The sequence below is a fragment of the Neoarius graeffei genome, chromosome 5, assembly GCF_027579695.1.
Source record: "Neoarius graeffei isolate fNeoGra1 chromosome 5, fNeoGra1.pri, whole genome shotgun sequence".
Lineage (NCBI taxonomy): Eukaryota > Metazoa > Chordata > Actinopteri > Siluriformes > Ariidae > Neoarius > Neoarius graeffei.
Genome location: NC_083573.1, coordinates 62,664,854 through 62,692,072, shown reverse-complemented (window position 1 = coordinate 62,692,072; position 27,219 = coordinate 62,664,854). Strand labels below are relative to the sequence as shown.

At 43.1% G+C, this 27,219-nt stretch overlaps 1 protein-coding gene across 1 annotated transcript in view; it reads left to right on the top strand.

The window, feature by feature from the left end:
* si:ch211-1i11.3 (mitogen-activated protein kinase kinase kinase 5) overlaps nt 1-27,219 on the top strand; it is an 85,877-nt gene that overhangs the window by 1,012 nt on the left and 57,646 nt on the right. The window contains exon 2 of the mRNA XM_060922196.1: nt 17,299-17,438. Within this exon, the coding sequence (XP_060778179.1) occupies nt 17,299-17,438 (140 nt within the window). The remainder of the gene's footprint in view (nt 1-17,298; nt 17,439-27,219) is intronic.

Below are 27,219 nucleotides of genomic sequence, written 5' to 3'. Positions count from 1 at the left end.
ACAAATATATGCGACTTGTATGTGATCCTCAGTATGAACGAAAAGCGACCTAAAAGTGTTCCGCATGCGCATTGCAGGATACGACGACGTCACACGCAGTGAGCATGGCCAGTGTTTACGGAAGTAAAACCGCCCGGTTGCGGTATGACCCATCCAATCTAGCTTGAATAGCTGCATCCCCCCAAATGGAAATCAGCTCCCTAACCTCTGCGTCCTTCCATTGAGAAGATTCAGAACCTTCACAGCCCGAAGCGTCCCTCGCATTGATGTCATGCGCAGGGGCGCAGATACGTTTTTTGAACTGGGGGGGACAAAAAACTGGGGGGGACAAAGCTGCCAGCAAACCAACCCCAACCCCTATATGCCTGTCAAACTTGTTGTTGTGGGTTACCATAGCAACCAAGCTCGAGCTCGCAACCTGTGCAGTCTGCGCAGCTCAACCAACCGAATATCAGTCTTTGTTTTGTTTTATGTGAATTGTTGCAACTATGTATACACTGCCGTGCACCTCAATAAACCGAATGGTAATTAGTCTTTTGATTTTTCCGTGAGGTTTGCCTTATGCAAAGTGGGGGGGACCGAACGAAGTGAATTTAAATCTGGGTGAGACGAATCCCACCCGTCCCACCCTCTATCTGCACCCGTGATTATGCGCCATGTTGTTGTAACTTTTTTTGAGAGACCCGCCGCCTACTTCAGCGCAGAATAGTGACGTTTGTGGCTTGCTGATGACGTGTAAGTCGGATGAATGCGACCTGGCGGTTCAGACTGAAGTCGCATATGAAAAGAGCGGATCGGAATTAGGACCACATATCCAAACGGCCTGGGTCGGATTTGAAAAAATCGGATCTGTGTCGTTCATATTGTCAATAAAAGATCGGATACAGGTCACATATGGGCGAAAAGATCGGATTTGAGTCACTTCAGCCTGCAGTGTGAACGTAGCCATAGAGTACACATTTAGCGATTCGTTTCCGCGTTAGAGGGCTTAAAAGCTTGGATTTTTTTTTAAAGAATTTAGACATCTGAAGTGATGGAGCACTACTGTGATAGTTTGGATAAGCAGGCACGGGAGCGTTATGCTGAGAAGGTACGTTTCATTGGGAATGTAGATCCATACACTGTTAGTGAGAAGAAATGGAAAGCTGACCCCAGCTTGTTGCTGCATTTAACATACATAGATCTTGTGAACTATCTAGTGTTTCACCCAAGTCCATTTTGTGAACTAAAGGATTTCCAGAACTACAAGAGCATGGAAGCATACAATAGATTTGTGTCCGGTTGGGTCCGCGATGTGTCGGTGTTTACTGCTGAAGACGGAGAGACAAAAGTGATCAGAGGGAAAGTGTTACACTCGCAGAGACTATCCCAGCCTAGTCTACACCCCTGGATAATAGTTGACAAGAGACATGCTATTTTGTGTGCACAGTGCAACTGCATTGCTGGACTTGGGGAATGTTGCTCCCATGTTGCTTCCCTGATGTTTTATGTTGAAGCGGCCACGAGACTGAGGGAAAGAACAGGCTTTTAGATAGAGGGGCGTCTGGGCGTCTTTTCGACGCCCTGTACTGAAAAAAACAAGAAATTGGACGCCCTACTTTTTAGTACGACGCCCTAATATTTCCGCCCGTGTTATGTCCGGTAACTTAGCTGAATATGTTAAAAAATCGCCGAGTCTGAGCTTTCCGAGGATCTACAAGCTTTGTTGACACCGCCATTTTGGAAATTTCAGAAGTCTCGCTTTGACAGCTGTCTTTCCCGAAGACGCCCAGGGTTACCATAGCAACAGCACGAGCCCAGAGTACAAAATATAGGCACCCGCCGCAGAGCTACAGAAACACGCGTTTCTATGGCTGCACTAATTTCAAAGTTGTGAGAGCCCTCGTTATAAATAAATGGGTTATTAAATAAATTTGGTGTACAAAGCACTTGTAATATGCGTTCCCAGAGCAGAGGGGGAAAAGATGTATGCCTAGGAGACACTGGCATAAATATCCAGACAATATAGCCGTAGACTATATTGCCGCAGCTAAATGTGGAATGTAGTCTATAGAAAACCGGCCTTACCTGACATGTTATTTATCCCGAATAAATCCTTTTAACAGTAAATAACACATTTTCATGCAGATTTTCCCAACATTACAGGCTACGTAGTGGAGAGTGTGGTAGTCGAGCCGGCGGGTAGTATTTCTAGTAGGCTAAACAATAATCAAATACGACACGTTCTAAAGGATGCTGGGATTCCAAAGAACGCACGTGAAAAGGACGAACACGTGGGATATTTGGTAAGGAAGATAGCTTCTAGCTTTGTAATTAATGGGTTTCTATTGAAAAAACGAATACCATTATAATGTTTGAAGACTTAGCCATATTTCCTGTGTGTTTTTTTCTTTGTTATACTAAATCTTTGGACGCTAGCGGCTTTGAAAGCAAAACTGGTCAGTCGGGGTTGGTTGTCACACTGTGTTCGGGGTTGGTTGTCACATGTAATGCAATTGCAATAGGTGCACTACTGACTGAGACAAACACAGCTACAACAAGCTTTATTTATGTAGTATTCTGCGATCAGAAAGCTTTATAGCTAATTTGTCATGCTTAATATGCAACTCCAGCTCAAAAAATCCCAGAAATATACCCATTTTAATAATAATATTCATTAAAAATATACGCAGTTTGCAGTGTATTTTGTTTTGGTGTTCCCAAAGTTGATATTGTATTACCAATCTGTTATACCTACATGTATTTTGAATACATTTTCTTTAACATTTTTACATAATTCTCAAAAATATGTATGTATTTTCGGTTCCTGTACCGCCCCATTGAAATAACATTGTGACAACCAACCCTATAGGGTGTCACAATCTGTCAAAGTGTGTTTGACAGCCCATATCTTTTGAACACAACGACATAAAGTAGAAATACCACCTTCCAGTCGTACCTGAGACTTGCAGCTTCCTTTGTACATTGAAAGGGACCCTATTCATACTATTGATACAAGAATGTTGTAACAAAGGCAAAAACACTTGGCTGTATTGCTCAAAATTTGCTGTCAAAATGAAGGAAATAGCATTTGAGAGCATTAGAAATTTCAAAATTTTCCGGGGGAGTACCCCCGGAACCCCCTAAAACACTCGTGCCAGCGGCGCTCAACGCGCCGCTACACCTCGCCACATACAGTGACACCTGCAAAAAAGTTAGACTCCCTAAAAAAAAATCCTGCCTAAAAGCCTGGGAAAGAACGACGGTCACACAACAGCTGGCATACTGGATGCAGGCCCGGCGCCATGGGGGGGCGAAAGGGGGCATCGCCCCCTCGTGGCTACAGCCCCGCCCCCTCAATGGAGACTCAGATCACTTAATTGTTTTCTTATGAAAATATAATGTATTATAGACGTATTAATTTGCATTTTCAAATACGAAATATTAAGTGGTTGCGCATTGGACAAAAATACATTTCACATAAATCACTAGTAAAACTGGCACGGTAGAACAAATCTGATTGGTTGTTATGATTCTTGCGTTGCAATCGTAGAATTCAACTGTATTAAGGTAGGATTATTTCAAAAAGCCTGAATTTAATATTAACCCTGTTTAGACATATGTATCAATCCTAACTACTGGGGACTAGTTATTGTGGGTGTGTGTGTGAAATGCTGACACAGCCGCGCACACACAGACCTGTGATAAGGACAGGGGGCGGGGTCGTGCCGGCAGGGGTTTTACATGCACACTTACAAGTGCACTGTCTCTGCAATATCCTGCAATATGCAGTCAGTTTACGGGAGTAGTCTTTCCCCTTCCGAATTAAACGAATTCAGTCACAATATTGTGAATCCATTTTCTTTCTTTGTAGGCTAAGTTTATCTCCGTTTATGTTGGTGTATGTGTTCATATATGGTCCGCTTTGTGCGCAAATAGCGTAAAAATATGTGTCGTTGACGTCATCCCCTATGCAGCGAGGGTGAAAATTCATCACTTCAGAGTGTTTTGTCCCCTACACGCCTAAACTGGGATCGCGGATTAAGTGGTTAGCGTTGACTCGGTGCGAGTCAGGAAGGCTATTACTGGGGCAGCCGCGGGGTCTGTTGATTTTTTTTTAAATTATGATTTTGGCCGCCGAGCCAAGTACCTTAGACTTGCATTGACGTTTTGTTTTCATGCCGCGGAGCTATTTGTATGTATTTTAAATGTAAAGGACTTGCCTGGGGCGGCACGGTGGTGTAGTGGTTAGCGCTGTCGCCTCACAGCAAGAAAGTCCTGGGTTCGAGCCCTGGGGCCGGCGAGGGCCTTTCTGTGTGGAGTTTGCATGTTCTCCCCGTGTCCGCGTGGGTTTCCTCCGGGTGCTCCGGTTTCCCCCACAGTCCAAAGACATGCAGGTTAGGTTAACTGGTGACTCTAAATTGACCGTAGGTGTGAATGTGAGTGTGAATGGTTGTCTGTGTCTATGTGTCAGCCCTGTGATGACCTGGCGACTTGTCCAGGGTGTACCCCGCCTTTCGCCCGTAGTCAGCTGGGATAGGCTCCAGCTTGCCTGCGACCCTGTAGAAGGATAAAGCGGCTAGAGATGATGAGATGAGATGAGGACTTGCCTGTAGGTTTGTGTGTGTTGTTTTATGTTTGGCATCTTTCCGGTTGTACCGCGTGTCTGTGAGAAAATTGGAGGGGAGGGTTAACAGGTGGGCACGGGGGTTGATAAAGCGCAACTGCCCTGGTAATATGCCACATGATTTTCCCGGACTAAAGCAACCTTCGGGGCCGTGGTTTTGTGGTTGGCGCAGTTAATTGTTTGAAACACGTTGTCAGACCGCCATCACTACTACACACTATATGAAAAATATTTGACCCCTTGCGATTTCTAATTGCCCCCTTAGTAAACTGTTCCTGGCACCGGGCCTGACTGGATGCTACCGGTAACTATGAAATTAAAATAACTATTTTAGTAACTATGAAATTCAAGACAATATTAACCTACCTGTCACAAAGTGATCAGAACAAATCCGGATACAGTCAAGTTGTCCTAAATTTGGTCGGTTGATGGCAGCCAGCCACTGTCGTCTCCTCCGCTCGCTTTTCTCCTGTGCTGCAATTCCCTGGTTAGTCACGACTTTAGGGAGTCTGTGGAAGCTTTTGCCACCCTTTTCCCCCGGCTACTACAGCCAACAATGACACACGTATTCGGCATTGTCACCCCTTTTTGCTTCGCTGAACAACAACAATGCACTGACACAGCACGCTTTGACTTCCAATATGGCCGCCGCCGGGTTCGCGCTGACCTCGAAGCACTCTATAGGCCCCCTCACTCAAAAAAAGCTGTTTGGATAGCAAAAGTGTTTACTTAAAGTGCCATTCCACCATTGGATGTATTCTTTGGCATAAAATACAATATATTTTATGACAACATGACTAGACAGAGAAATCTTTTAGCTTCAAAATGATATATCAAACATAATTTGACAACGACAAGTATATTAATTTTGCGACCAAAGTCACCTACCCTTTTAATTTCCGCGCGGAAGTGAAACGTGATGTCATCGGCAGGTTCCCCTTCTTGTGTACTACGTGTCGGTCTATTTTTAGACCAGGAAACCCCCAAAGTGAGAGAGTCATTTCTCCTCGTATATGGGGGCCAAAAAAATTGCGAAAAATTGAGTTAATCTTTCAGTTAGCTAGATTTATTGGTATTATTTTTATCGCGTTCTATCCGCCATTGCTGATAATCTGTGCCACGTCACACGTCACGTGGTACACAAGAAGAGGAACCTGCCGATGACATCACGCGCGGAAATTAAAAGGGTAGATGACTTTGGTCGCAAAATTAATATACTTGACGTTGTCAAAAAATTGTTTGATATATCATTTTGAAGCTAAAAGATTTCTCTATCTAGTGATACCATTTATATCTGTTGTCAAAATATATTGTATTTTATGCCAAAGAATACATCCAATGGTGGAATGGCACTTTAAGCCTATAATGTGAAAGAAACAAGAACATATCTCTGAATTAATGAATAGATGCATTATTTTATTATATTTCGCATTTTAATTTCAATATAATTTTGTGTGGATTGAACATGAATTAGCAAAGAACAAGTGCATCAATAAATAATGCTAATTGAATCAATAAATTCATTACATTAACATATTATAAATATAGTAATTATGATAAAAGGAAACGATGCCCCCTGGGGGCCATTTACCCCGCCATTAAGGGGGTGTTTTACCCCACAGACTACACTTTTACAAAAAAGGGTCTTACTTTCAAAATGTGATTCAACTTTTTATACCTAATGTATTTTTTTTTTAACGTACTGACTTGTCTACTCATACCACATACACAGCTGTGATATCTGACGAAATAGCAGCTATCTAAATACAGTTTTACTGGTATCTGAAAATTATATCACTTACCATGAAATTTGATTTCTCTCCGCTGTGTTGCTGATATGCGATCCACAGTGGATATTTGTATATCCCCGTTGTCAAGCCAGTCCATAGCAACAATAGAAATGTAACTTTGCGCCATCTGGTGGTTATTTTGGGTAAAACAGGCCGGGGGCGTATTACCCCACTCTACTCTACTGGTCTCCCAGTGGCCAGATTTGGTCTCCTAGTCAGTGCCAAACCAGCTTCACTGGGAGACCAAATTTTAAACCAGGGGTGTCAAACCTGATCCATAAAGGGCCGTGTGGCTGCAGGTTTTCATTCCAGCCATGCAGCAGCACCCTGATTTGGCTTATTCAATCAACTGACACACCCACCCTTTAATCAAGGGTGGGTGTGGCTGCAAGTATTTGACTGTGTGAAGACAGTTCAGTTGATTGAATGAGCCAAGTCAGGTGTGCTGCTGCATGGCTGGAATGAAAACCTGCAGCCACAAGGCCCTTTATGGATCAGGTTTGACACCCCTGGTTTAAACCAACTTGGGCTGCCAACTCTCACTCAATAAGCGCGAGACGCACACATTTGACTGTCTTCACACGCCATACCTCCGATTTCTCACGCTAGAAAAAAAAAATCTAGTTTATCTATCTGATCTAGGCTACCCACTGCGTCACGCCAACCACTTGCGATCGATCAATTACGCCTTCCACACGGCTAAACAGGCAGAGAGCTGTTCCCTTCTGTACACACTCCCCATGGTAGGTGGCACATCTAATGATGCTGCACTCGCCGGAAGTTGGATAATTACCTACCGTCAATTTAGAGGAAGAGGAGGGAGAAGTATGGAATCAATTTTGTGCCAAAATGTTCATACAATACTTTTTGAAATATCAAACAAAAACGACAAATCAAAATACAAAAAAAAGTCAATTTTTTTTAGACTGGCAAACAAATTATTCGTGTAATCGTGCAAAATATCAGTCTATTACTCTTCAGAAACCTTTTATTTTTGTTCCACGTCTTTCTCAGTTTTGTTTGATGTAATTTATTTTGGTTGCGATTCCAGCTTTCTCGTTTGCGCTCCCTGACTTTTTGCTTGCAGTTTTGGCACAAACTTCGTGTGGGTGGGCTGTCCAGGAGTGCATTCCCATTGGCTAACTTGTGTTTGACTGACAGCTACGCTCAGCCATTCCCTACTCGGATTCTGGCGGACTGTTTGACGAGTGACCGATCCATTGACGGTAAACAAGGATCGAGTGGACTTCAGTGGCGACTATGATATTGAATTAATTCAACAAAGTGTAAGTGCGGGATAAATGTGCTGTATGTGTTGCAGTAGTGCACATTATGCAGGCGTGTTTAACGTTAGCAAGACAGCTATTATATTGGGTAGTGGAGCTAAGGCTAACATTTGACTTGCCACGAAACACCTGCATAATGTGCACTACTGCAACACATACAGCACATTTATCCCGCACTTACACTTTGTTGAATTAATTCAATATCATAGTCGCCACTGAAGTCCACTCCATCCTTGTTTACCGTCAATGGATCGGTCACTCGTCAAACAGTCCGCCAGAATCCGAGTAGGGAATGGCTGAGCGTAGCTGTCAGTCAAACACAAGTTAGCCAATGGGAATGCATTCCTGGACAGCCCACCCACACGTGAAGTTTGTGCCAAAACTGCAAGCAAAAAGTCAGGGAGCGCAAACGAGAAAGCTGGAATCGCAACCAAAATAAATTATGTCAAACAAAACTGAGAAAGACGCGGAACAAAAATAAAAGGTTTCTGAAGAGTAACAGACTGATATTTTACACGATTACACGAATAATTTGTTTGCCAGTCTAAAAAAAATTACTTTTTTTTTTTTGAATTTTGATTTATCGTTTTTGTTTGATATTTCAAAAGTATTGTATGAACATTTTGGCACAAAATTGATTCCATATTACTGGCGTAATTATGAACTTATATAAAGTTTCTGAATCGTTTTAGCCTATAAATGTTGTGAGAATATTTAATACCATATTGAGAGCTGTGTACTAGGCATGCTAAATCATTATAGGCCTACTGCCATGCCACAGCCTCTATCTTCCCCAACAAGCAGCACGGGAGAGCACCTCCTTAGCACACGTAGAGAATATTTGTCAGATAACAGGCCCTGATGAATGCTCTATTACTAATAAGAAATATATTAATATAGCTTAAGTGTGACAAATTTTTAAGCCCAACTTAGTGTGCACATTCCCACCTATGGCCAAGGTTCAGCTTTGTGTTTCAATACTGTTCAAACTTAATCATTTTAATGTTTCTTGTAGCACATGCACATTTTGCTTACTGTTTAAGCATTTTATTTGTTCTTCTGCTGAACCCAGTGGTGGGGAAAGCCCTTAAATGCATAATGAATAGTCAGTGAGGGACAATCTTATTTTTGCAACAGTTATTAAAAATATAACATTTAGTTTCAATTCAGAAGGTGTTTAGGCTTAGCTGATGAAATATTTTCAAACATGAACTTGCCTTTAAATCTGAAACACAGGTCTATAGAGATCTTGCATGTGACATCACAGCCGATCCAGATTGTAACAGACGCCATCGTGTCGGTCAAACGCCATATTCCGCCTTCCACTTCTGGTTCTACTTCTGCTTTTACTTCTACCTTTTCTTCTGGAAAACCCTACTATATACAATTCTACTACAACGGCTGCGGCTACAAGCTCTCCCTACCTGTGCACGGTTTTTATGTTTTTTGTGTGTATTTTTGCGTGTTGTTCGTCTGTACCGGACTTCAATATCCACTACAACCGTATGGACTTACTGGACATTGGTTTCCAGCAGAAAATGACGGTTTGTAGCGATTTCCATCGCATGCACAACATTCCGGCCGAGGAAAAAAAAAAAAAAACATTCTGGACAAGACCAGATTGCGAGACCAGCGGGGTCTCCGTGGATTGTTATCAGAAGCAAAGGGAAGGAGGCGGCGCCGGGAGCCGAAGCAAAAGCGAGGCTACAGGCAGAGCCGGCCTGTTGACTAAGCTCAGAAAACAGCTACTCAAATCTCCACTGCCAAGCCTCTACCTCTCCAACGCCAGATCCATGTAAACAAGACAGACGATTTGGAATTACCTTATTCTATTCTATAATCGGCTGGTCAGTGCTATACTCAATACTTAAGTGACTTACCCATCCAATGAGGATCATTTTCTTGTTTACAAGATGCCACATCTGAGTCGCTGACAAATCCTGAATTTCTGTAAAGAAAACTGTCCAGAGATTTATAAGCATGCAGTGCTTCACCACTGAACAGCGAGGGAAAGTTAATGAGGTAATCATACACGTCCGGGTATTCCGCTGGCAGTTCAAAATCCGGTCATGAAAACTCCGTCCGGAAAGCCATAAGGGTCACACATCTGTAGATCGTTTATTTTAGACATATATCTAGTTATCTGTTCATTAGAAAAATGAGCCGTGTAGTCCGTCAGTTGAAATTGATCCATTCTGTACACGAGTGCAGCAGTATTCAGCGGTGTTTTTGACCGACACGATGGCGGTTGTGTACTTTCCGGTCACGTGACTGCAAGATCTCTATAGGTCTACAGGAACATTGGCAGTCATCTGTAGTTTTCTAGTGTGGGGGCTTTTAAGCCAAAACTTGGTGCTTTTGTTGGCCACAAGCTGAAGGCCTCGCAAGTCATGGTGTATAAGAATGTAGGTATGGCACAGCAGGCCACTCCAAAAATCCACCAGAATGCAGGAACATCTACTAAATCCAAAATCTCAACCCCCCTTTCATTGTCCATCTCCAGCTGGGTGACCCACAAACAAAACACCAGATTGCAGGGGGACAAGTGAATATCAAACTGAATACAAAATTCCCACTTACTGCGTGGTGTGCGGAAAAATTTTGCCTCCCCCCCCCCCCCCCCAAAAAAAAAAAAAAAAACCTCACTCCAAGGAATTTTGAAAAGTTGGCAGCCCTGTGTCTTATCATTTGGTTCAATCAGTTGCAATTAATTAACCAAGTACCATGTAAGTCTACATTTAACAAGGAAAACGAAGATCTATGTTATAAGATATACACACAAGATCATGTTGGTTAAGAAAAACAAAACTAAAATTTGGTTACTGAGATGGCTGATGTCAGAATCCGATGTCATTACTGTGTAACTTTGAGTGTCTTTGACATAACATTTGTGCTTGGTAATTGCTCTTGATAGCTGTGTAGTCACTGTAGTGTGTTTGTCTGTATGGTGATTGGTGAACCATTTTGCATCACAGATAGGGATGTCCCGATCCGATCACGTGATCGGAAATCGGGCCCGATCACGTGGTTTCAGACTCGATCGGAATCGGGCATTACCTCCCGATCAGGGATCGGATATATATCTATATAATATATTCTCATTTTTAACACATCAATAGCTATGTGTTGGCACAGAGTGAGACCAGACGTCTTGTCTCAACACAGCAACAAAAACACGTGCGGCATGACCTCACTTTGTAGCAGAGACGCTATTGGTTATTGGCTGCCCGTTGCCGGCAAAGTTGAACACGGAAGCAGTTCGAAGCGGAAAGCAAAGTATGTCTGTGGTGTGGCAGTATTTCAAAGTTGATGACAACATTGCCATAGCAAACTGTGAAATATGTAAAGCTGGAATTTCAAGGGGTGGACAGGAAAGGGCCGCATTTAATACAACAAACCTGATACGGCACCTGAAAAACAAACACCCGACACAATACAGCGAGTTTTTAGTGCTGTTGCAAACGTGTTGGATGACAAAAACAGGCTCAAACCTGAAAGGGTAGAAATGCTTGTTTTCATCAAGAAAAACATTCATTTCCTTAATTGAAATTACTGTATACCACTGTGAGATGCGTTCTTAAAAGCAAATTACTGGCACTGTGGCAGTTTTTTTTTAATTTGTTTACATTCCTGCCAGGTATTTTAAGGTTATGTTTTTAATTTATGTTATTTATTGTTCAAACTACCTCACGTAAGTGCTCTGTTTGCTAACGGAGTTGTTGGATGTTAAAATAAGGTGTTAAATAAAAAAAATGAGGAACATCCTGGATCCGTTTCTTTCCTCGTCTTTATTATTTTTTATGGATTATAAGAAGTATCGGATCGGGACTCGGTATCGGCAGATACTCAAAATCAAATGATCGGTATCGGATCGGAGGGCAAAAAAACCTGATCGGGACATCCCTAATCACAGAATATGCCGCAGCGGTGCAGCCGTATGGACTCTGGGGCCTGTGATTGTATTGCCCAGACCAGTTGGTCTCGTAGTGGAAAATCCTTAAAAAATGCTCTGGATCATGGCAGAGCATTTTTTAACATAGTTACTGGGAGCCCAAATGGTCTCCCAGTGGCCAGATTTGGTCTCCTAGTCAATGCCAAACCAGCTTCACTAGGAGACCAAATTTTAAACCAAGTTATGTTAGATTGATGCTGAAGGGTAAAACTGAAATGGGATTATGGGAGATGCTTGAATTGCTGGTCCAAATTCATAAGACTGTTTTCTTTGGATTGGAATGTTTTAAGAAATATTGAAGTTGGGTTGTCAAGACTGTGTTCCAAATTATAGACTAAATATAGTTATTTGATACGATGTTTCACATTGAGCAATAAAATTGAAGATTTTCTTATTTCTTATTTTTCACTGTTTCTTAAAATACATAATATTATGAAAGTTGATAAGACAACTTAAACTCATAGTGTAATTTTAGTATTTTCCCATACTTATGATGAAGTTATGGTAACTTGGCACTGCATTAACAATGTTGATATTATGCTGGCTGAAACGAGGATTCGTAATGTGGCAATTTGCATCACAGAATATGCCGCAGCGGTGCAGCCGCGTGGACTCTGGGGCCTGTGATTGTATTGCCCAGACCAGTTGGTCGCCTAGTGGAAAATCCTTAAAAAATGCTCTGGATCATGGGCTCTCTTCCCGATGAGTTTATCTGCAAAAGGGCAGATTAATGAAAGAATTAACCTTCCATGCTTTAGGATATTTTTCAAAATGTACTCAAATATCGAATCAGTCCACCATGTTAAAGTGCATATTCTGGACCAAATTCGTTTTTTTTTTTTTTTTAAATATGAAAGTATGTCCCTTTACACACTCATCCAGAAGGGTAATTTTGCACAAGGCCATCTGTCTACAGCAGAAAAAAATAAAATAACACGTCTGGAAAAATCCCAAGGGAGTCTGGAGCCAGATTCGTGACGTCACCTGCGGAAGCGCCAGCAGGCTGCGCGAGCTTTGCACGGTTTCAGTGCACAGCCTGTGTAGACCAAGCGCTCCCATTTCTCTCTCATTGTCAAGGACGCGTTATCCTAATGGGCTTCATGGGCAGCTGCCCAGGGCCTCGGCCACTAGGAGGCCTTGGAGGTAATGAGATCGGAAAATATGAAACGATATTTTCAGAAGTTTTGATCATATTGATAACATTTTTGATGCATTTTGCCACCCGTAAGGAAGCTCACCTTGTCCCGTCGCATAAATCACCCATCATTGTCAATATGATCACTGTCCACCATGTCTTCACGCTACGCCAGCTTGAGTTCAATGATTTAATTAAGGGTTGTTTATCAGGGTACAAAGTTTGTGTCACAGGGGTCCAAAATTCAAATTGATTCAAACTGGTTCTTGTACCAGTTTTTAAGTGAAGGACAAGTTAAAGAACAGATTTCAGGTAATTTTTTGACGTGTGTATGGTAGTTTTGTGTAATCTGCTATAAGATGGGAGAAACAAATGAAGTGATTCTCGGAGAGGACGTTTTTTTTTTTTTTTTTTTGACAATTCAGAATCCGCTACTTCCATAGTGCTTTTAAATATAAGGCTGTAAGCTTTGTGTTAGTTGTCTCTCATATTTATGTCCCGATATCTTGACCACATTTTAGGATGAAAATAATCATTTTAGATATGTTATTTTATATTGAAAAATGAGCTGTCTTGGAGAGGACATTTTTTGACACAATTACATACTAATTTGATCAAAATAGTCTGAAAACTTACTGGCATTCAACATTAAAACTTAACTATGTTTCCAATGATATGGAACCAAATATGTGTTTTATGGTATAAAGAATGATTAAAGTGCATCCCTTTTGGAGCTACCTGTGGTCAAAAAAGCACTTTTTCTAAATGACACGAGTAATTTTGATAAATATGACATATTGCCATACATTCACCAAAAATAACGTTACCACCATTTTTTTTTTTGCATGGTAAATAGAGCTATCACAGGGCTACAATAAACAACCAAGTTTATTTAGTCAAGCCTTTTGATATTGAAGATAATAAGTGTTAAATGTGATTTTTAGCTTGCGTACCCTGATTGTAAAACAACCCTTAATTAGAGCCCTGCACTCCCGCGGGACCCGACGCAAAGCAGTGCGGCGCGGGACAAATTTTGAAAGCTCATTGCGGGCAGGGGGGGTGATCAGCTGCAGTCCCGCTAACTAAAAACGTGTTTAAAATAAAATTTATAAATTATTAATTTACATCTATCATATATCATTTGTGCTGGATATTTTATTTGGCATTAATAAAAACATTTTAAGATGCCTAAATTTGCGGATGTGGTTGTGGCAGCGAGGGCGTGGCCAAACAGCAGTCTGTGAATGGAGGGCGGGGTCGGGGAAGGTAAGTGGCTAGGTCATTACACCTGATGTCAATTTGTGTGTGTGTGTTGCAGGGACGGAGTATAAAGGGAGGGGGAGAGGAGAGAAGAGGGATTCACTCCCCGACCACAACGTGTGTGTGTGTGTGTGTGAGTGAGTGAACGAGTGAAAGAAAGCTGAAAAGCTCAATAAAGTGAGTGGGTGTGAACACGAACTCTTGCCTGTGCTCCACCCACATCGGGGATTACTAGTAATCTAGGGTTAGGGTAATCCCCGATGTGGGTGGAGCACAGAAGCACGGCAGGCGAGAGTTCGTGTTCACACCCACTCACTTTATTGAGCTTTTCAGCTTTCTTTCTTTCACTCGTTCACTCACTCTCTCACACACACACGTGCACACGTGTTGTGGTCGGGGAGCGAATCCCTCTTCTCTCCTCTCCCCCTCCCTTTATACTTCATCCCTGCAAAACACACACACACACACACACACACACACACACACACGCACATTGACATCAGGTGTAATGACCTAGCCACTTACCTTCCCCGACCCCGCCCTCCATTCACAGACTGCTGTTTGGCCACGCCCCCGCTGCCACAGTGGTCTAATCTCGCGTACGTTTCCGATTCCTTTCCGCTCTTCCGTGTTTGAGATCTCTGATCATGGCAGAAGAGCAGAGCTCCTCTAGTGAAGCTCACAATGGGTATCTCTGTAAAGCCTCAGCTGCGCATGCCGCCTGGCAACGCGCACCCTCGCTACGTGCGCTAGGTGAAGGATCGGTCAGTGGAGAGCTCAGCTAAGCTCAGCATGTTTAATTCCCCAAGCCAATCACAAGAACTTTCATGAGAAATAACGCGAACGTCTGCATCATGCGGGATTTGCGGGCGGGAACGGGACTGAAAATCATAATTCTTTGCGGGAGCGGGCGGGAGCGTGACTGCACAATGCGGGCGGGAGCGGGACTGAAAATTCTGTCCCGCGCAGGCCTCTACCCTTAATGACTTCGCTTTCCAGAAAAGTAGGAAAGTGCCCTTGTAAGTTGACCCATGGCTGTCAAACTGAATGCGCAAAGCTGTGTGCCACTGTTGTTTGGGACATTGTGTGTGAAAGGATGAAATGTTTCACATAGCCGAACATTTTGAGATTTATTTCTGAGAAGCAAGATATTTTTCTTTCTTTATCACTCTTTGTTTTCACAAGTTAAAAGTCGCCTGGATTCCAAAATGAAAACGAACAGTTATTTACCAAATGAATGTTCTTGTTCTGAATACTAAAGAAACTGCTGTAGGCCGAGGTTCTGTTCTTGACATGTTGTTCATTGACTCACTCATTCAAAGGCTTCTTGAGGCTAAACTTTAGTTAACCAGACCTGTTAACCGTGATGTCTGATGGAGTTTTTCACCATACAATTGCCTATTTCACCATTGCTTTTTCCCGATTAAATAGGTGTTGATGGATATAAAGTTTTATCGTTCAATAGTATTTCTAATTGTGCCACTGTCATTATTTAAGTTTCTGTGTCTAGTTAGACAGGCACGTCTGAGGGGGTGAATTTGCTGAGCGCAGTTGACAACAGGCGGGGGTGGGGCCTCGGGGGTGTGTCTGCCCAGGGCCTCGGCAAGGGTTAACGCGGCCCTGCTCATTGTCCGGTCTTTTGGAAAACGATGAGTACTAATCCCATCAAGACTGGTGTTGCTACACCCTCCTACGATACATCTGTTAACCATTTTAATAATTATGCGATAACGTTGAAGAAAACCACCAGGTCGTTTTCTCATAAACAAACCAACGCTGTTGCCTCACAGCAAGAAGGTCCGGGTTCGAGCCCAGTGGCCGGCGAGGGCCTTTCTGTGTGGAGTTTGCATGTTCTCCCCGTGTCCGCGTGGGTTTCCTCCGGGTGCTCCGGTTTCCCCCACAGTCCAAAGACATGCAGGTTAGGTTAACTGGTGACTCTAAATTGACCGTAGGTGTGAATGTGAGTGTGAATGGTTGTCTGTGTCTATGTGTCAGCCCTGTGATGACCTGGCGACTTGTCCAGGGTGTACCCCGCCTTTCGCCCGTAGTCAGCTGGGATAGGCTCCAGCTTGCCTGTGACCCTGTAGAACAGGATAAAGCGGCTACAGATAATGGAGGGATATATATCCTATTTTCAAGAAATCACTAAAACGACTCATAAGTCAATAATGATAAACCTATATTTAACTATGATTATTGGTTAAGATACTGCCATAAATTCCAATATGCAAATATTAACTCATAAGCCAATCACTCAGCAAGTGTTGTCTCGGCTGGCGCTTAAAAGAGGCTACTGTAGAGCAACTGCTTGTCTCATCGGGCAATGAGTTCCAGATTTTTACACCTCTGTAAAGCCTAGGTCACAACTGGACGTACGATTTTTTTTGGCTGTACGATTTTTGGCGTTTCCCAAATTGCTGCTTTTTTTTTTGTTCGTGAAGAAAGATGCACGTTAGCCGTAAGTTTATCTTGCAACCTGAAAAAAACCGTAAGCGCCCGTAGAGTTTGTTTGACATGACAAAGAACCTGTGTTCAGTCTACGGCTCGAAAATCAGCACGTCACACGCGCGCCTTCCGTGCGTTTCTGGCGTTTTTTGCACGTAGACCGGCCGTAGGAGCATGTACGGCTGGTTATGACCTAGGCTTAAGGAAAGGAGTTCTGAGCCAGAGCAGTCCTGCACTTAGGGAGGTGCAACGAGTCCCTTTTTCTGATGCTGTAGTCATGAGTTTGCGATCTCTTGTTGGACATGTTGCATGTAAAGCACTTGTACATTTGCATACCATCTCCGAAACAAAGACAATCCAGTACAGGAAGAAGTTTCAACTGTTTAAGTGTTGGTTGAATGTGGTCAAATTTCCGTTTTCCTGAGAGAATCCTGAGTCCAGCAAAGTTCTGGACTAACTGAAGTTTGGAGATATTATACTTACTAGTACCAGCCCATATTATCCTGAACAAATTACCATCAAACCGGCGAGACAGGGTCCCATGATTGAATCGGGTTAGAGTGAAGCACTCTTGTGTTCCAGTCAATCCTAAAAAACCGGAAGCGTAACCCCAGATCAAATGGATGCTGAATATTGTCTTTTGTCATGTTAAATATATCCGTCTTTGTTTCTTTCTCCTAATTTTTGTCTTTCCTGTGATTGCTGCAACGATGCAAGAAAGGATTCAGACTCGTCTGACAATAAACTATTGTCGTCATCATCCTGGTAATATTCAATAAGGTTCACTATAATCGTTGCTGTCCCTTGTTTTGTCGTTGCTGTAGATGTTGCCATAGTCGAGATGAGCGATTCTCACAGCCAGCAGTCTCTCTTCTATCACCTTGGCGTCAGAGAGAGCTTCAGCATGACCAATAACATCATACTGTACTGCAGCAAGCAAGAGGGTGACCTGCAGCTTCTAAAGGTGAGATTAGTGGAACTTTTGGCACTAGGTGCAAAAACATTTGCAAAATAATATTCGGCTCGGGGCTGTACGCAGCAGCCGTTTTTTTGTTCCGATAAAAGACCCACCTCCCTTGCAGAGCCACTTTGTCAGTGTACAGTGACTCATTGTAGCTGCAGTTCGCATGTGTTGCTTGCACAATGTATTGCTTTGCACAATGTGTTAGCCCTCAGCCAGTATTTCCCATCATTGACTGGTAAGGTGGTTGACACAGTTATGCAGCACATGGTGCTGCTGCCTCACAGCTCCACGCTCGCTGGCGTCATCTTTAGTGTGGTGTTTTGTTTGCTCTCCTTGCGTCTGTGTGTGCTTCCTCTAGGTTTTCCTCTCCACCTCCAAAAATCATTAATGTAAACGAATTGGCTGAGGTAAATTGCTCCTTGGTGTGAATGATTTATTGTCAGCACAGGATCGACATGGTAGGGCATGGTGCTGTTACAGGGTTTCTTTTTTTTTTTTTTTCTTTTTGTATAAACTTGGTTCACCTCTTGCCATGTGCACCTTTCAGATATATGTCACACAGTGCAATTTTTTCCTTTTTTTTTTTTTTTTTTCTTTTCCTGGTTGGTCACGACTGTGATGTGTATATAAAATCTCACACACACGCTGGCCACTTTTTATTAGAAACACCCATGATAAAACCTGCTGTTTTATACCATTATCTAATCAGCCAATCTCTTGACAGCAGCACAAAGCATAAAATCATGGTGAGACAAATCAAAAGCTTGAGTTAATGCTCACTTCAAACATCAGCATAGACAAAAATTTGATCTCGGTGACTTTTTCACTGTGGCATGGGTGTCGGTGCCAGATGGACTGGTTTGAGTATTTCAGGAACTGGGGTTTTCACACACAACAGTCTCTCGAGTTTACACAGAATGGTGCGAAAAACAAAAAAATATCGCGTGAGGGACAGATCTGCGAGTGGAAACATCTTGTTGATAAGAGAGGTCAGAGGAAAATGGGCAAATTGGTTCGAGCTGCCAGGAAGAATATCGGAAGTCATAGCAACTCTTTACAACCGCGGTGAGCAGAAAAGCATCTCAGCATGCAACAGCAGAAAACCACACTGGGTTCCACTCCTGCCAGCCAAGAACAGGAATCTTACAATCAAGAACAAGTTCCTATTAAAGTGTCCGGGGTGTGTAAGTGTATATGATGAATGACATAACTGTTTTACTGGGAAATACGCCACTCATATTTTTCATACAAACTACATCCGGGAAATTGAATAACACATTTTTCAATATCTTCTCTTCTGAGGAAATTGATGAATAGTTTCGATGAATTTGGGTGCTTTTTGTTTGTGACGGTGTCTGTATAATAAAAAGAAAATCGCACATTGGCTTGAAGATATGAAGTTTATCTTCTCATGTTGAAAAACTCATTTTTCATACAAACTGCATGGTGGATCTGAGTGACACATTTTCCAAGATTTCACTCTGATGTCACTCTCTGTGTTTTGCTGCTGGCTTGGTGCGCGTTACCAAAATGGCGAATCGATTCAAAATTAAAATTCTTTTGATTAACTTGTATGTTTTTGTGGATGTGTCCATATAATAACTAGAAAAGCACTCGGAGAGCACAGACCTCCAGCAAGAATCCTTTAAAAAAAAAAAAAATCCAGGATCCAGAAGGTGATCCGGATCACCGCCAAAATTTAATGGATTGTTACTTGTGCCCAGTCACACACCTGGAAAAAATTTCACAGCAATCCGTTCATAACTTTTTCCATAATGTTGCTAACAGACAAACAAACCAACCAACGCTACCGAAAACATAACCTCCTTGGCGGAGGTAAAAAGAGTATTTTTATTAATACGGTGGCACGAAGATATGAAGTTTTTCTTGTTGAAAAATATTTCACTCATTCGCTTCACTCACTCGTGAATATGTTCACCACTCGAAGATAGATAAACTCCATATCTTTGCGCCACCGTGTAATATCCTCTATTTATTTTTTCGCGGTGCAGTTTCCATCAAATCCTGCGCTCTGATTGGCTGGCGAGCGGGCCCGTATCGTAGGATACGGACCCCAGTTATGGACCTCTGGCGACTCACTCGTTCACAACAGCAAACATAGTAGCACTTTTTTTTTTGTCAACATTTATCCTTTTTTTAATAAGATTTATTTATAAGATTATCAAAAATCTTAAATTTTTGCCAGCATTTCTCAGGAGACTAGCATTAATTTTACAGCATGGATAGCGATAACGACAGTGTTCACAGCGAAAGCGAGTTTTACTACCCTGAGGAAGAAGAAATAAAAGAAAACATTTCAGGAGAAAGCTAAAAACCTCTAACTGTTGCTAACGCCGAGCAGAAACATGGCTGAATCCTGAATGACTCAATTTTGTATCAATGGGGGACTACATAAGCGGGAAAATGTTTTTTTTTTTTTTCCTGCCATGGAAGTGCACTTGTATACCGAGGAGGAAGCAATTTGCGTTACAGACGTGAATGAGGATTCAAAATGGCGTCTTGGCTCGGTTTTCCCTTTCGAGCGCTCTCGTTTTCTGTTAGAATTTGGTAAAGAAAAAAATAAATGTATTATTTACCAGCTTAAGGTCGGTCCGTATGTTGAATACCATGACCTCGGCCCAGAGGGCCTCGCTGAGTACTTTCAAGACCTCGGTCACGGAATTTCACCATACAGACCTCCCAGCTGCTAAATAACACACGTAGGTATGTACATGCACAACCAGAAATAATTGGGATGGTATGTTGAAATTAAAACTGACAACAATGATTATTTACAAATATTTGACCTGTATTGCACTCAAAACAATACAGTAGCACATTTTCATATTTTACATCATGAATTTTATCATTTTTTCAAAATGAACCCTTTCAATTTTGATTCTTGCAACACATTTCAAAAAAAGTTGGGACAGTAAAGTATTTACCACTTTAAAATGTTGCCATTCCTTCTTATAACACTTAAGATGTTTAGGGACTGAAGAGACCAAGCGATGGAGCTTTAAGTGTTTATTTTATCCTATTCTTCCTGCAAACAGGTCTTGGTGTGCAACATAGTCGGGTCATAATGTAAGGTTCTGTGACCATCCTCTGGCAACAATGTTTTGATGATTGATTTGACCTCTATGGACCCTTTAGAAAAGATTTAGCTTCCATGTCCCTCCCAAAAATCCCGGCATTTTTTGCTACAGAGCCAAATTCAAAATGGCGCCCGGCGCCATCTCTAAAAAATAACTTTTCATCTGAATGACCTAGAATCATGTATGAAGGCACTTTTTCATACAAGTCAACCCTGAGGATTCCAAATCTGACATTTTAATAATCAAAACTAGTTTTGATATTGAAATTCAAGATGGCCGGCATTCAGTAGAGTGAAAATAGCCAGATAGCCAGCTGGGGGACTGCTCCCTTTGGGCCTGCCATCCCGCCCTGAACCATTCTTCGTCAGGCCCCTCACCAGAGACCAGTTTGTCATGGGAGGCCCTACCAAGAGCACGAGGCTCCAGACAATATAGCTCTTGGGTCATAGGGACGCACAAACCCCTCCACCACGGTAAGGTGACGGTTCCCTGAGAGTGTTTTTTTGTTTGTTTGTTTTGTGTTGTTTTTTTTGTTTTGTTTTTTTTTTGTTTGTTTTTTTGTATTTTTTTTAATGCAGAGGTACCACCCGCTGCATTATGTGGCGAGGTAGTTATCATCACCAATAACGGTAACATACGGCAACCACAAAACGCGTATCAGTCTGAATCAGAGCATTCTGAGTCACTGCCTTCTGAATCATCGGATTCAGATGACTCCACCCTCTTCTGTGCAACATCCTCATCCTCACCTCTTTCAACTTCCTCGTCCCCTTCAACCAGCCCTGGTGCAGGTAGGTGTGTGGGGAGTGCAGGCCGAGTGTGGCGGACAGGACGACAACGACCACCCACCAACTCCCAACCATGTCCGAGTGGCGACGGGTGGTCCTTCAGTGTGGGGTGGCGCACTAGATATGCCAAGTAGTTGGCACGGAGGCAGTGTTGCCGTAAGCTATCTGCATCTGGAGGGAGACGGATAAAAGACTTTCTCTTCATGGTCTTCCACTTGAAAGCACGGGCTTCAGCCATGGTGCTACTCTTCTTGTCTCCATAGATCACCTGTCTCGTGAATGCAAATAGCTCTTGTTCTACCTCATCTTCAAGGTGAAGGCTGTCTCCACACCGGGAGAGTTGCTGCCGTGCCACAGAGCTCTTTGCCACCTTCTCATACACTGATGATTTCCCTTTGCCATAGAAACCTGAGTTGGCATCACAGCCTGTAAAACAGTGTAGCTGCACAATGCAGTGTGCCATCTCTTCTGTCAACATGCCACGACAGAGGACTGTCTCTTTATTCCTTTTGATGCAAAGCATGCCAGGGAGCTGCTGTGAGATGACCGATGCTGCGATGTATACATCAGTATCAGCTGCATCAATAACAACAGGGCCACTATAGCCTGATTGCCGTAGACCAGCATAAACAGTGAAGAGGATGGTGTCAGCTTCAGTCTGGTCAATGCTGTAGTCTTCCATCGGTTGCTGTGTTGACAAGTTGGTACAATGTGGGCCAACAGAGTAGACAATCTCAGCTTTCATGTTCTGTGCCAGGTCAGTGAGGTGGCTGCATATTAGTTTTTGCAACCGCCCCTTGTTGCTGACACTACATAGTAGCGTTTTGAATGCCTTGGCAGAGGGGAAGGGGTCATCCAATTTCATGTAGGTGTTTGGTACATGTACCTTCCCTTGTATCCGCAGGTCTCGCTCATCATCTTTAGTTGTATATGCTGCATCATATGGATCGTTCACACAAATGATACGGTGAGCATCAGAGTGGCGGGCAAGGATGATGGATGACACCTTTTGGACATAGTCCAACCACTTGTATGGGCTGCCGTCTTGGGGCTGCCGATCTTCTGCTGATGGAGTTGCTATCCTCCAGATCATGCCCATGTCAATGAGAGCAACGTAGGGTTGTCTGATAACAATTGTTTGGAGGGAGAGCTTCTGGATGAGCTTGCTCTTCTGTGTCTTCCTGTATGTGCCATTGGGGTTGAATAAGGCCACACATTCCTCAACAACACGGTGTTCCAGCAGCTCGGGGAGCTTGACAAGTTGACTGTCTTCAACCAGGTTGATCACTGCTTTGAGAGCACTTCTTTCCATTTTAGCAGCTCTTGCCTTGAGTTCCTCGCTGGGCTTCTCAATGCATGCCTGCTTGGAAAATGTCAAACGTTTGCTCAAACTGACAGGTGAATGGAGGGATTTATTCTTGCTGAACACCCGGTCCTGCAAAAAGATGTTCAACTTCTCTCCTGCAGAATGGGCTGATTTGAAGTCAGCAACGAGCTCATCAGAGGCAGGCATGGCTGACTGTAGGGTGCGAAGTGTGGGTGAAGCCGGATTAAACGGGAATGAGTCAAATTCATCCATGCATGCAAGCAGGTTATGCACACACTGCTCATCCTGACGCATACGCTTCGAGCCACTTTCCGTGTGTTTCTCCTTTGTTTATTTTCGGGTGGCAAGAGAGTTGTGTGCTGCTCTTATGCGGGTAACATTGTTGACATTTCTTGAGTGCACCAGCAGTTGTTTTTCATTTTGGAGGATTGAGAGCCAGCCTGACTTCATTTTGCTGCCCTTATTCATAGTACACTCAATCCACATGTCCCAGGCCATGTTTGAATAGGGGTTACCTGTGATGGACTGACTGAAGTTAGAACGAAGGAAAGCAACCTGTTCAGCAGGGAGAGCTGTCAGCATTGCCCAGAAGTCAGGCAGCCACCTCCCATACTTATTGTTGTCATATGCTACCATCCACGGCTGCATAGCACGCAGAGAGCTGACATACTCATCCCAGTTGCAGATATGGACTGCATGCACATTCTGCATTAGAGCATCTGTCATGGACAGGAAGTCCCTCCAGTAGTCTGCCATGTCACTGACCTCTACTTGGGAGAAAAGGTTGGTGATGAGATCCTTTAGATCAGCATCATCCTCCAGGGCTGCATGAGCAGCAGCACGGGCTTCTTGGGAGAGACTTGTATTCCTCAGAATATCAAGATTCTCACTTGTCTCCTCTGTTAGGTTGGGTATCAGGCTCTCCTTGGCCAGCTGGCTCATAAGTGCCTCATACATCAGCCTCAAGCAACGAAGCCCCCTTTTATAATGCTTGCCTTTCAGAGCAGAATCAACGGATCCCTCTGCAATAACTCCAGCCGCTACAAGTACATCTCCCAGCTCACTCCCTTTGTAGCGCTTGTAGATGGTACTCATCATCACACACTGTGTATGGAAAGGACCAAGAAAGGGTACAATGTCACGGTACTTGTCTGGGTTCTCTGCCTTGAGCAGAGTGACAAGGACGTACACAGGATGATCTCCCACTAAAAAGGCAAAGGGCATGTGTTTTGAGATGATGATGTGAGAGAGCTTTTCCATGATGTCATTCACAACTGACTTGTTTGGCGGTTGATTGTAAGACATATGGAAATAAGCCTTGCTCTTTGACTGCTCCTTATTCAAGCTGGCATGAAACCCGTTGTAGGAAGGGATAGTCTGCTCAGCTGCATTAGGGCGTTCACCATTCTTGTTTGCACGAACAAGCGCATGAATAATGCTCCGCTTGCGCTGAGGCTCTGTACTTGATGAGAAGGTAGTGGGCCTGGGGCGGATGGGAGGTTCCCCACGCTTGATCGTCTTATATGGTTTAACTGCCTGCATCTCTGATGCCTTCTCAGTCAGAGCCTGTGAAACAGTCTTTGCATCTTTTGTGCACTCATGTGCATCGTGGATGTTCCGCTCCTTCTGTGCAAGAAGATCTAGGCGCTGCAGAAACATCCAGTTACAGCGGTGTCCAGTACCCCCCCCGTCAAAGTGTCATTTTGAAAGTCATCATTGTCAATGATACTGATACTTGGCTCTCCCTCAGCAATGTCATCAGGACACACAGAACATTGCTCAAAATCATGCAAGGTCCAGATATCATGCAAGAGAAGCACATCATGGTAGCTGATCCCCATACCCAACTTGTAGTAGCAGTCAATAAGCTCCTTGCTGTGAGTCAAACCATGAAGGGTGATGGTGGCATTGATGGCCGTTGTGGTGGGTCGTTTTAACACATACTGTGTGATGAGCGAGGTGAGGGAATGTGTGCATGGAGACAGATCTACCTCCTCCTTCCCCCGTAAAGCAGATAGCAGCTGCACAAGGAGAGGTGAGAGCTCTTCCTCCTCCTCCTCCTCCAGTTCTTCAACCCTTGGTGGCCATCGGATGAGTTTTATAGATTTAATATCATCCCTGATCCGCTCAGCCACATTGTGCACCAGTTGCTCATTACTGACGCCGATGGAGTTTAGTGCAGCTTCAACATATGACCCACCGCCAGATGTGTCATAGACTAGGTCACTCTGGTTCCTCTGTGAGCGTGAATGGAAACCAATCTTGCTCCCAAATTCCCGGGTCAGGATGTCTTTGATGTAAGATGATTTAACCCCAGATGTTGGGAATCCATAACGAGAGATTATAGAGCTGTAGTCTTGGAGGAGGCTCTGCAGTGACCTTAGTTCATGTTCCTCAATAATAATTTTTCTTATGTGATTAAAGAACATAGTATGTGCCTCACGTAGAGTGACATTGTGCATATGTGGGAGTTTGTCATCTTCGGTTATTTTCTTGTATTTTGTCACATATTTCATCCAACATGTGTAGTGATATCGGATCTCAAGTGCATAGGGCTGATCAGTTGCAGAATCGATCAGGCAATTGATTCTGTCCCGCATTGTCTGATCTTCCAGGGCAACTGTATGGCTCTTGAAAGCTGCCCATGCATGATCATAGGAAATCAGCCTCAACTTTGTTTCTGGGTGCTTTGGTGACTCAGGCTTACAACACCAGACACATTTTGTTTTATCATGTATCTGCCCAAGACTTGATCGTAGTCGTTTGGCAGGTGGATCTGCAGCTGTGGAACATTCATCTAACATAGAAGAAGACTGAGATGGGCATTCATCAGTCTCTTGTTTTCTCTGTCTTGTTTTGGCTTTTTCCAGTTTTTTTAGTATTACATAGTGTCAACAAACATGCTTCATGGACATACTTTCCAACTGGACCTTTATTCCAATCAACAGTTGCATAGACATGCCCAAACTTGTCAAGGCCATTCCATAACAGTGACTTTTGTTTTATGTTTTCCCATCTCTGAGTTGACCTAATGGTATCTGTGGCTTTATTACACAGAGTACCACATTGGAGAACACATGGCTGTCTATCTGTCCCTGTTGGTATATTGCTTTCTTCCATATTCAAGCAGTTGTGCATGCAGCATGAACACTGTCTTTACATTTGTCTTTACAGATCAAATATCTAGCTCCTCTCACTGTGGGCTCAAAAGAATGACTGAGGCAACAAGTAGCAGCACTAAACAAGCAGCATGTGATGATGCTATGAGAGATATGTTTCTGACCACGGTGCAGAGCTATAGTTATGCTGAAAAACAATGATTTTGTCACTTAAAAGACAAGCTTTTTGCCATAATGTCGCCAAAGCCGCTAGATGAGGTTTTTAGAATTGCCAAAAAGTCGCCAAAGTAGCTAGATGAAGTTTTTAGTCGCCAGAGACGTCGCTAAAGGACATGTCAAGGCATGAAAGGTAAAGAGTTAGAATCAAGAAAACTGGGTATGATGTGCACAATATAAAATGAACAAAATAGTACGAGTGCATTATTCACTGGCCTTTTTTTGCTTTTAAACAAAAGTTATGTTTTCTAACCTATGGGTCGAGACACAAGGTGTTTTTTTTTTGGGGGGGGGTGATAATGTAAGAAACTCAAAGTAAAAGCACCTTGGCTACTCGGTAGCGTACTGTAGGTCGCTCTTGATGTACTGTACGTACTTTCACATAAATTGGGGGGTCACGGCCTGAAAAGGTTGAGAACTATTGTACTAGATGGCAGCCATCTTGAATTACGTGATCAAAACAAAGTTGTATTATCAAAATGGTGTCAGATTTGGAATCCTCATGGCTGACTTGTGTGAAAAAGTGCCTTCATACATGATTCTAGGTCATTCAGCTCAAAAGTTATTTTTTAGAGATGGTGCCGGGCGCCATTTTGAATTTGGCTCTGTAACAAAAAATGCCGGGATTTTTGGGAGGGACATGGGCGCTAAATCTTTTCTAAAGGGTCCATAGAGGTCAAATCAATCATCAAAACATTGTTGCCAGAGGATGGTCACAGAACCTTACATTATGACCCGACTAACAGTACGGGGTCAGTGTCATATTTGTCATTCCAAAATTCGCCACACGTTATCGGGGACAGAGGTTACAGGAACCCACTTCTTCCACAGCCATGCCTTTGTAATGTGTGCAGAATGTGGTTTTGTATTGTCTGTCTTGTTGAAATATCCCTGGAAAAGATGTCATCTTGAAGGCAGCATACGTTGCTCCAATATCTCAATGTACTTTTCTGCATTAATGCTGCCATCACAGATGGCAGTGGCCCTTTGCCAAGGCCACTGACACAACCCTATACCATGATAAACCCTGGCTTTTGGACTTGTTACTAGTAACAGTCTGGATGGTTCTTTTCATCTTTTGGTCTGGAGCACACAGCATCCGTTTCTTACAAAAAAGACCTGAATGCCTCCGAGCCCAGAGAAGTCGATGGCGGTTCTGGACACAATTAACATAAGGCTTTCTTTATGCACAATAAAGTTAATTGACCTTTGTGGCTGTAACTCCATATTGTA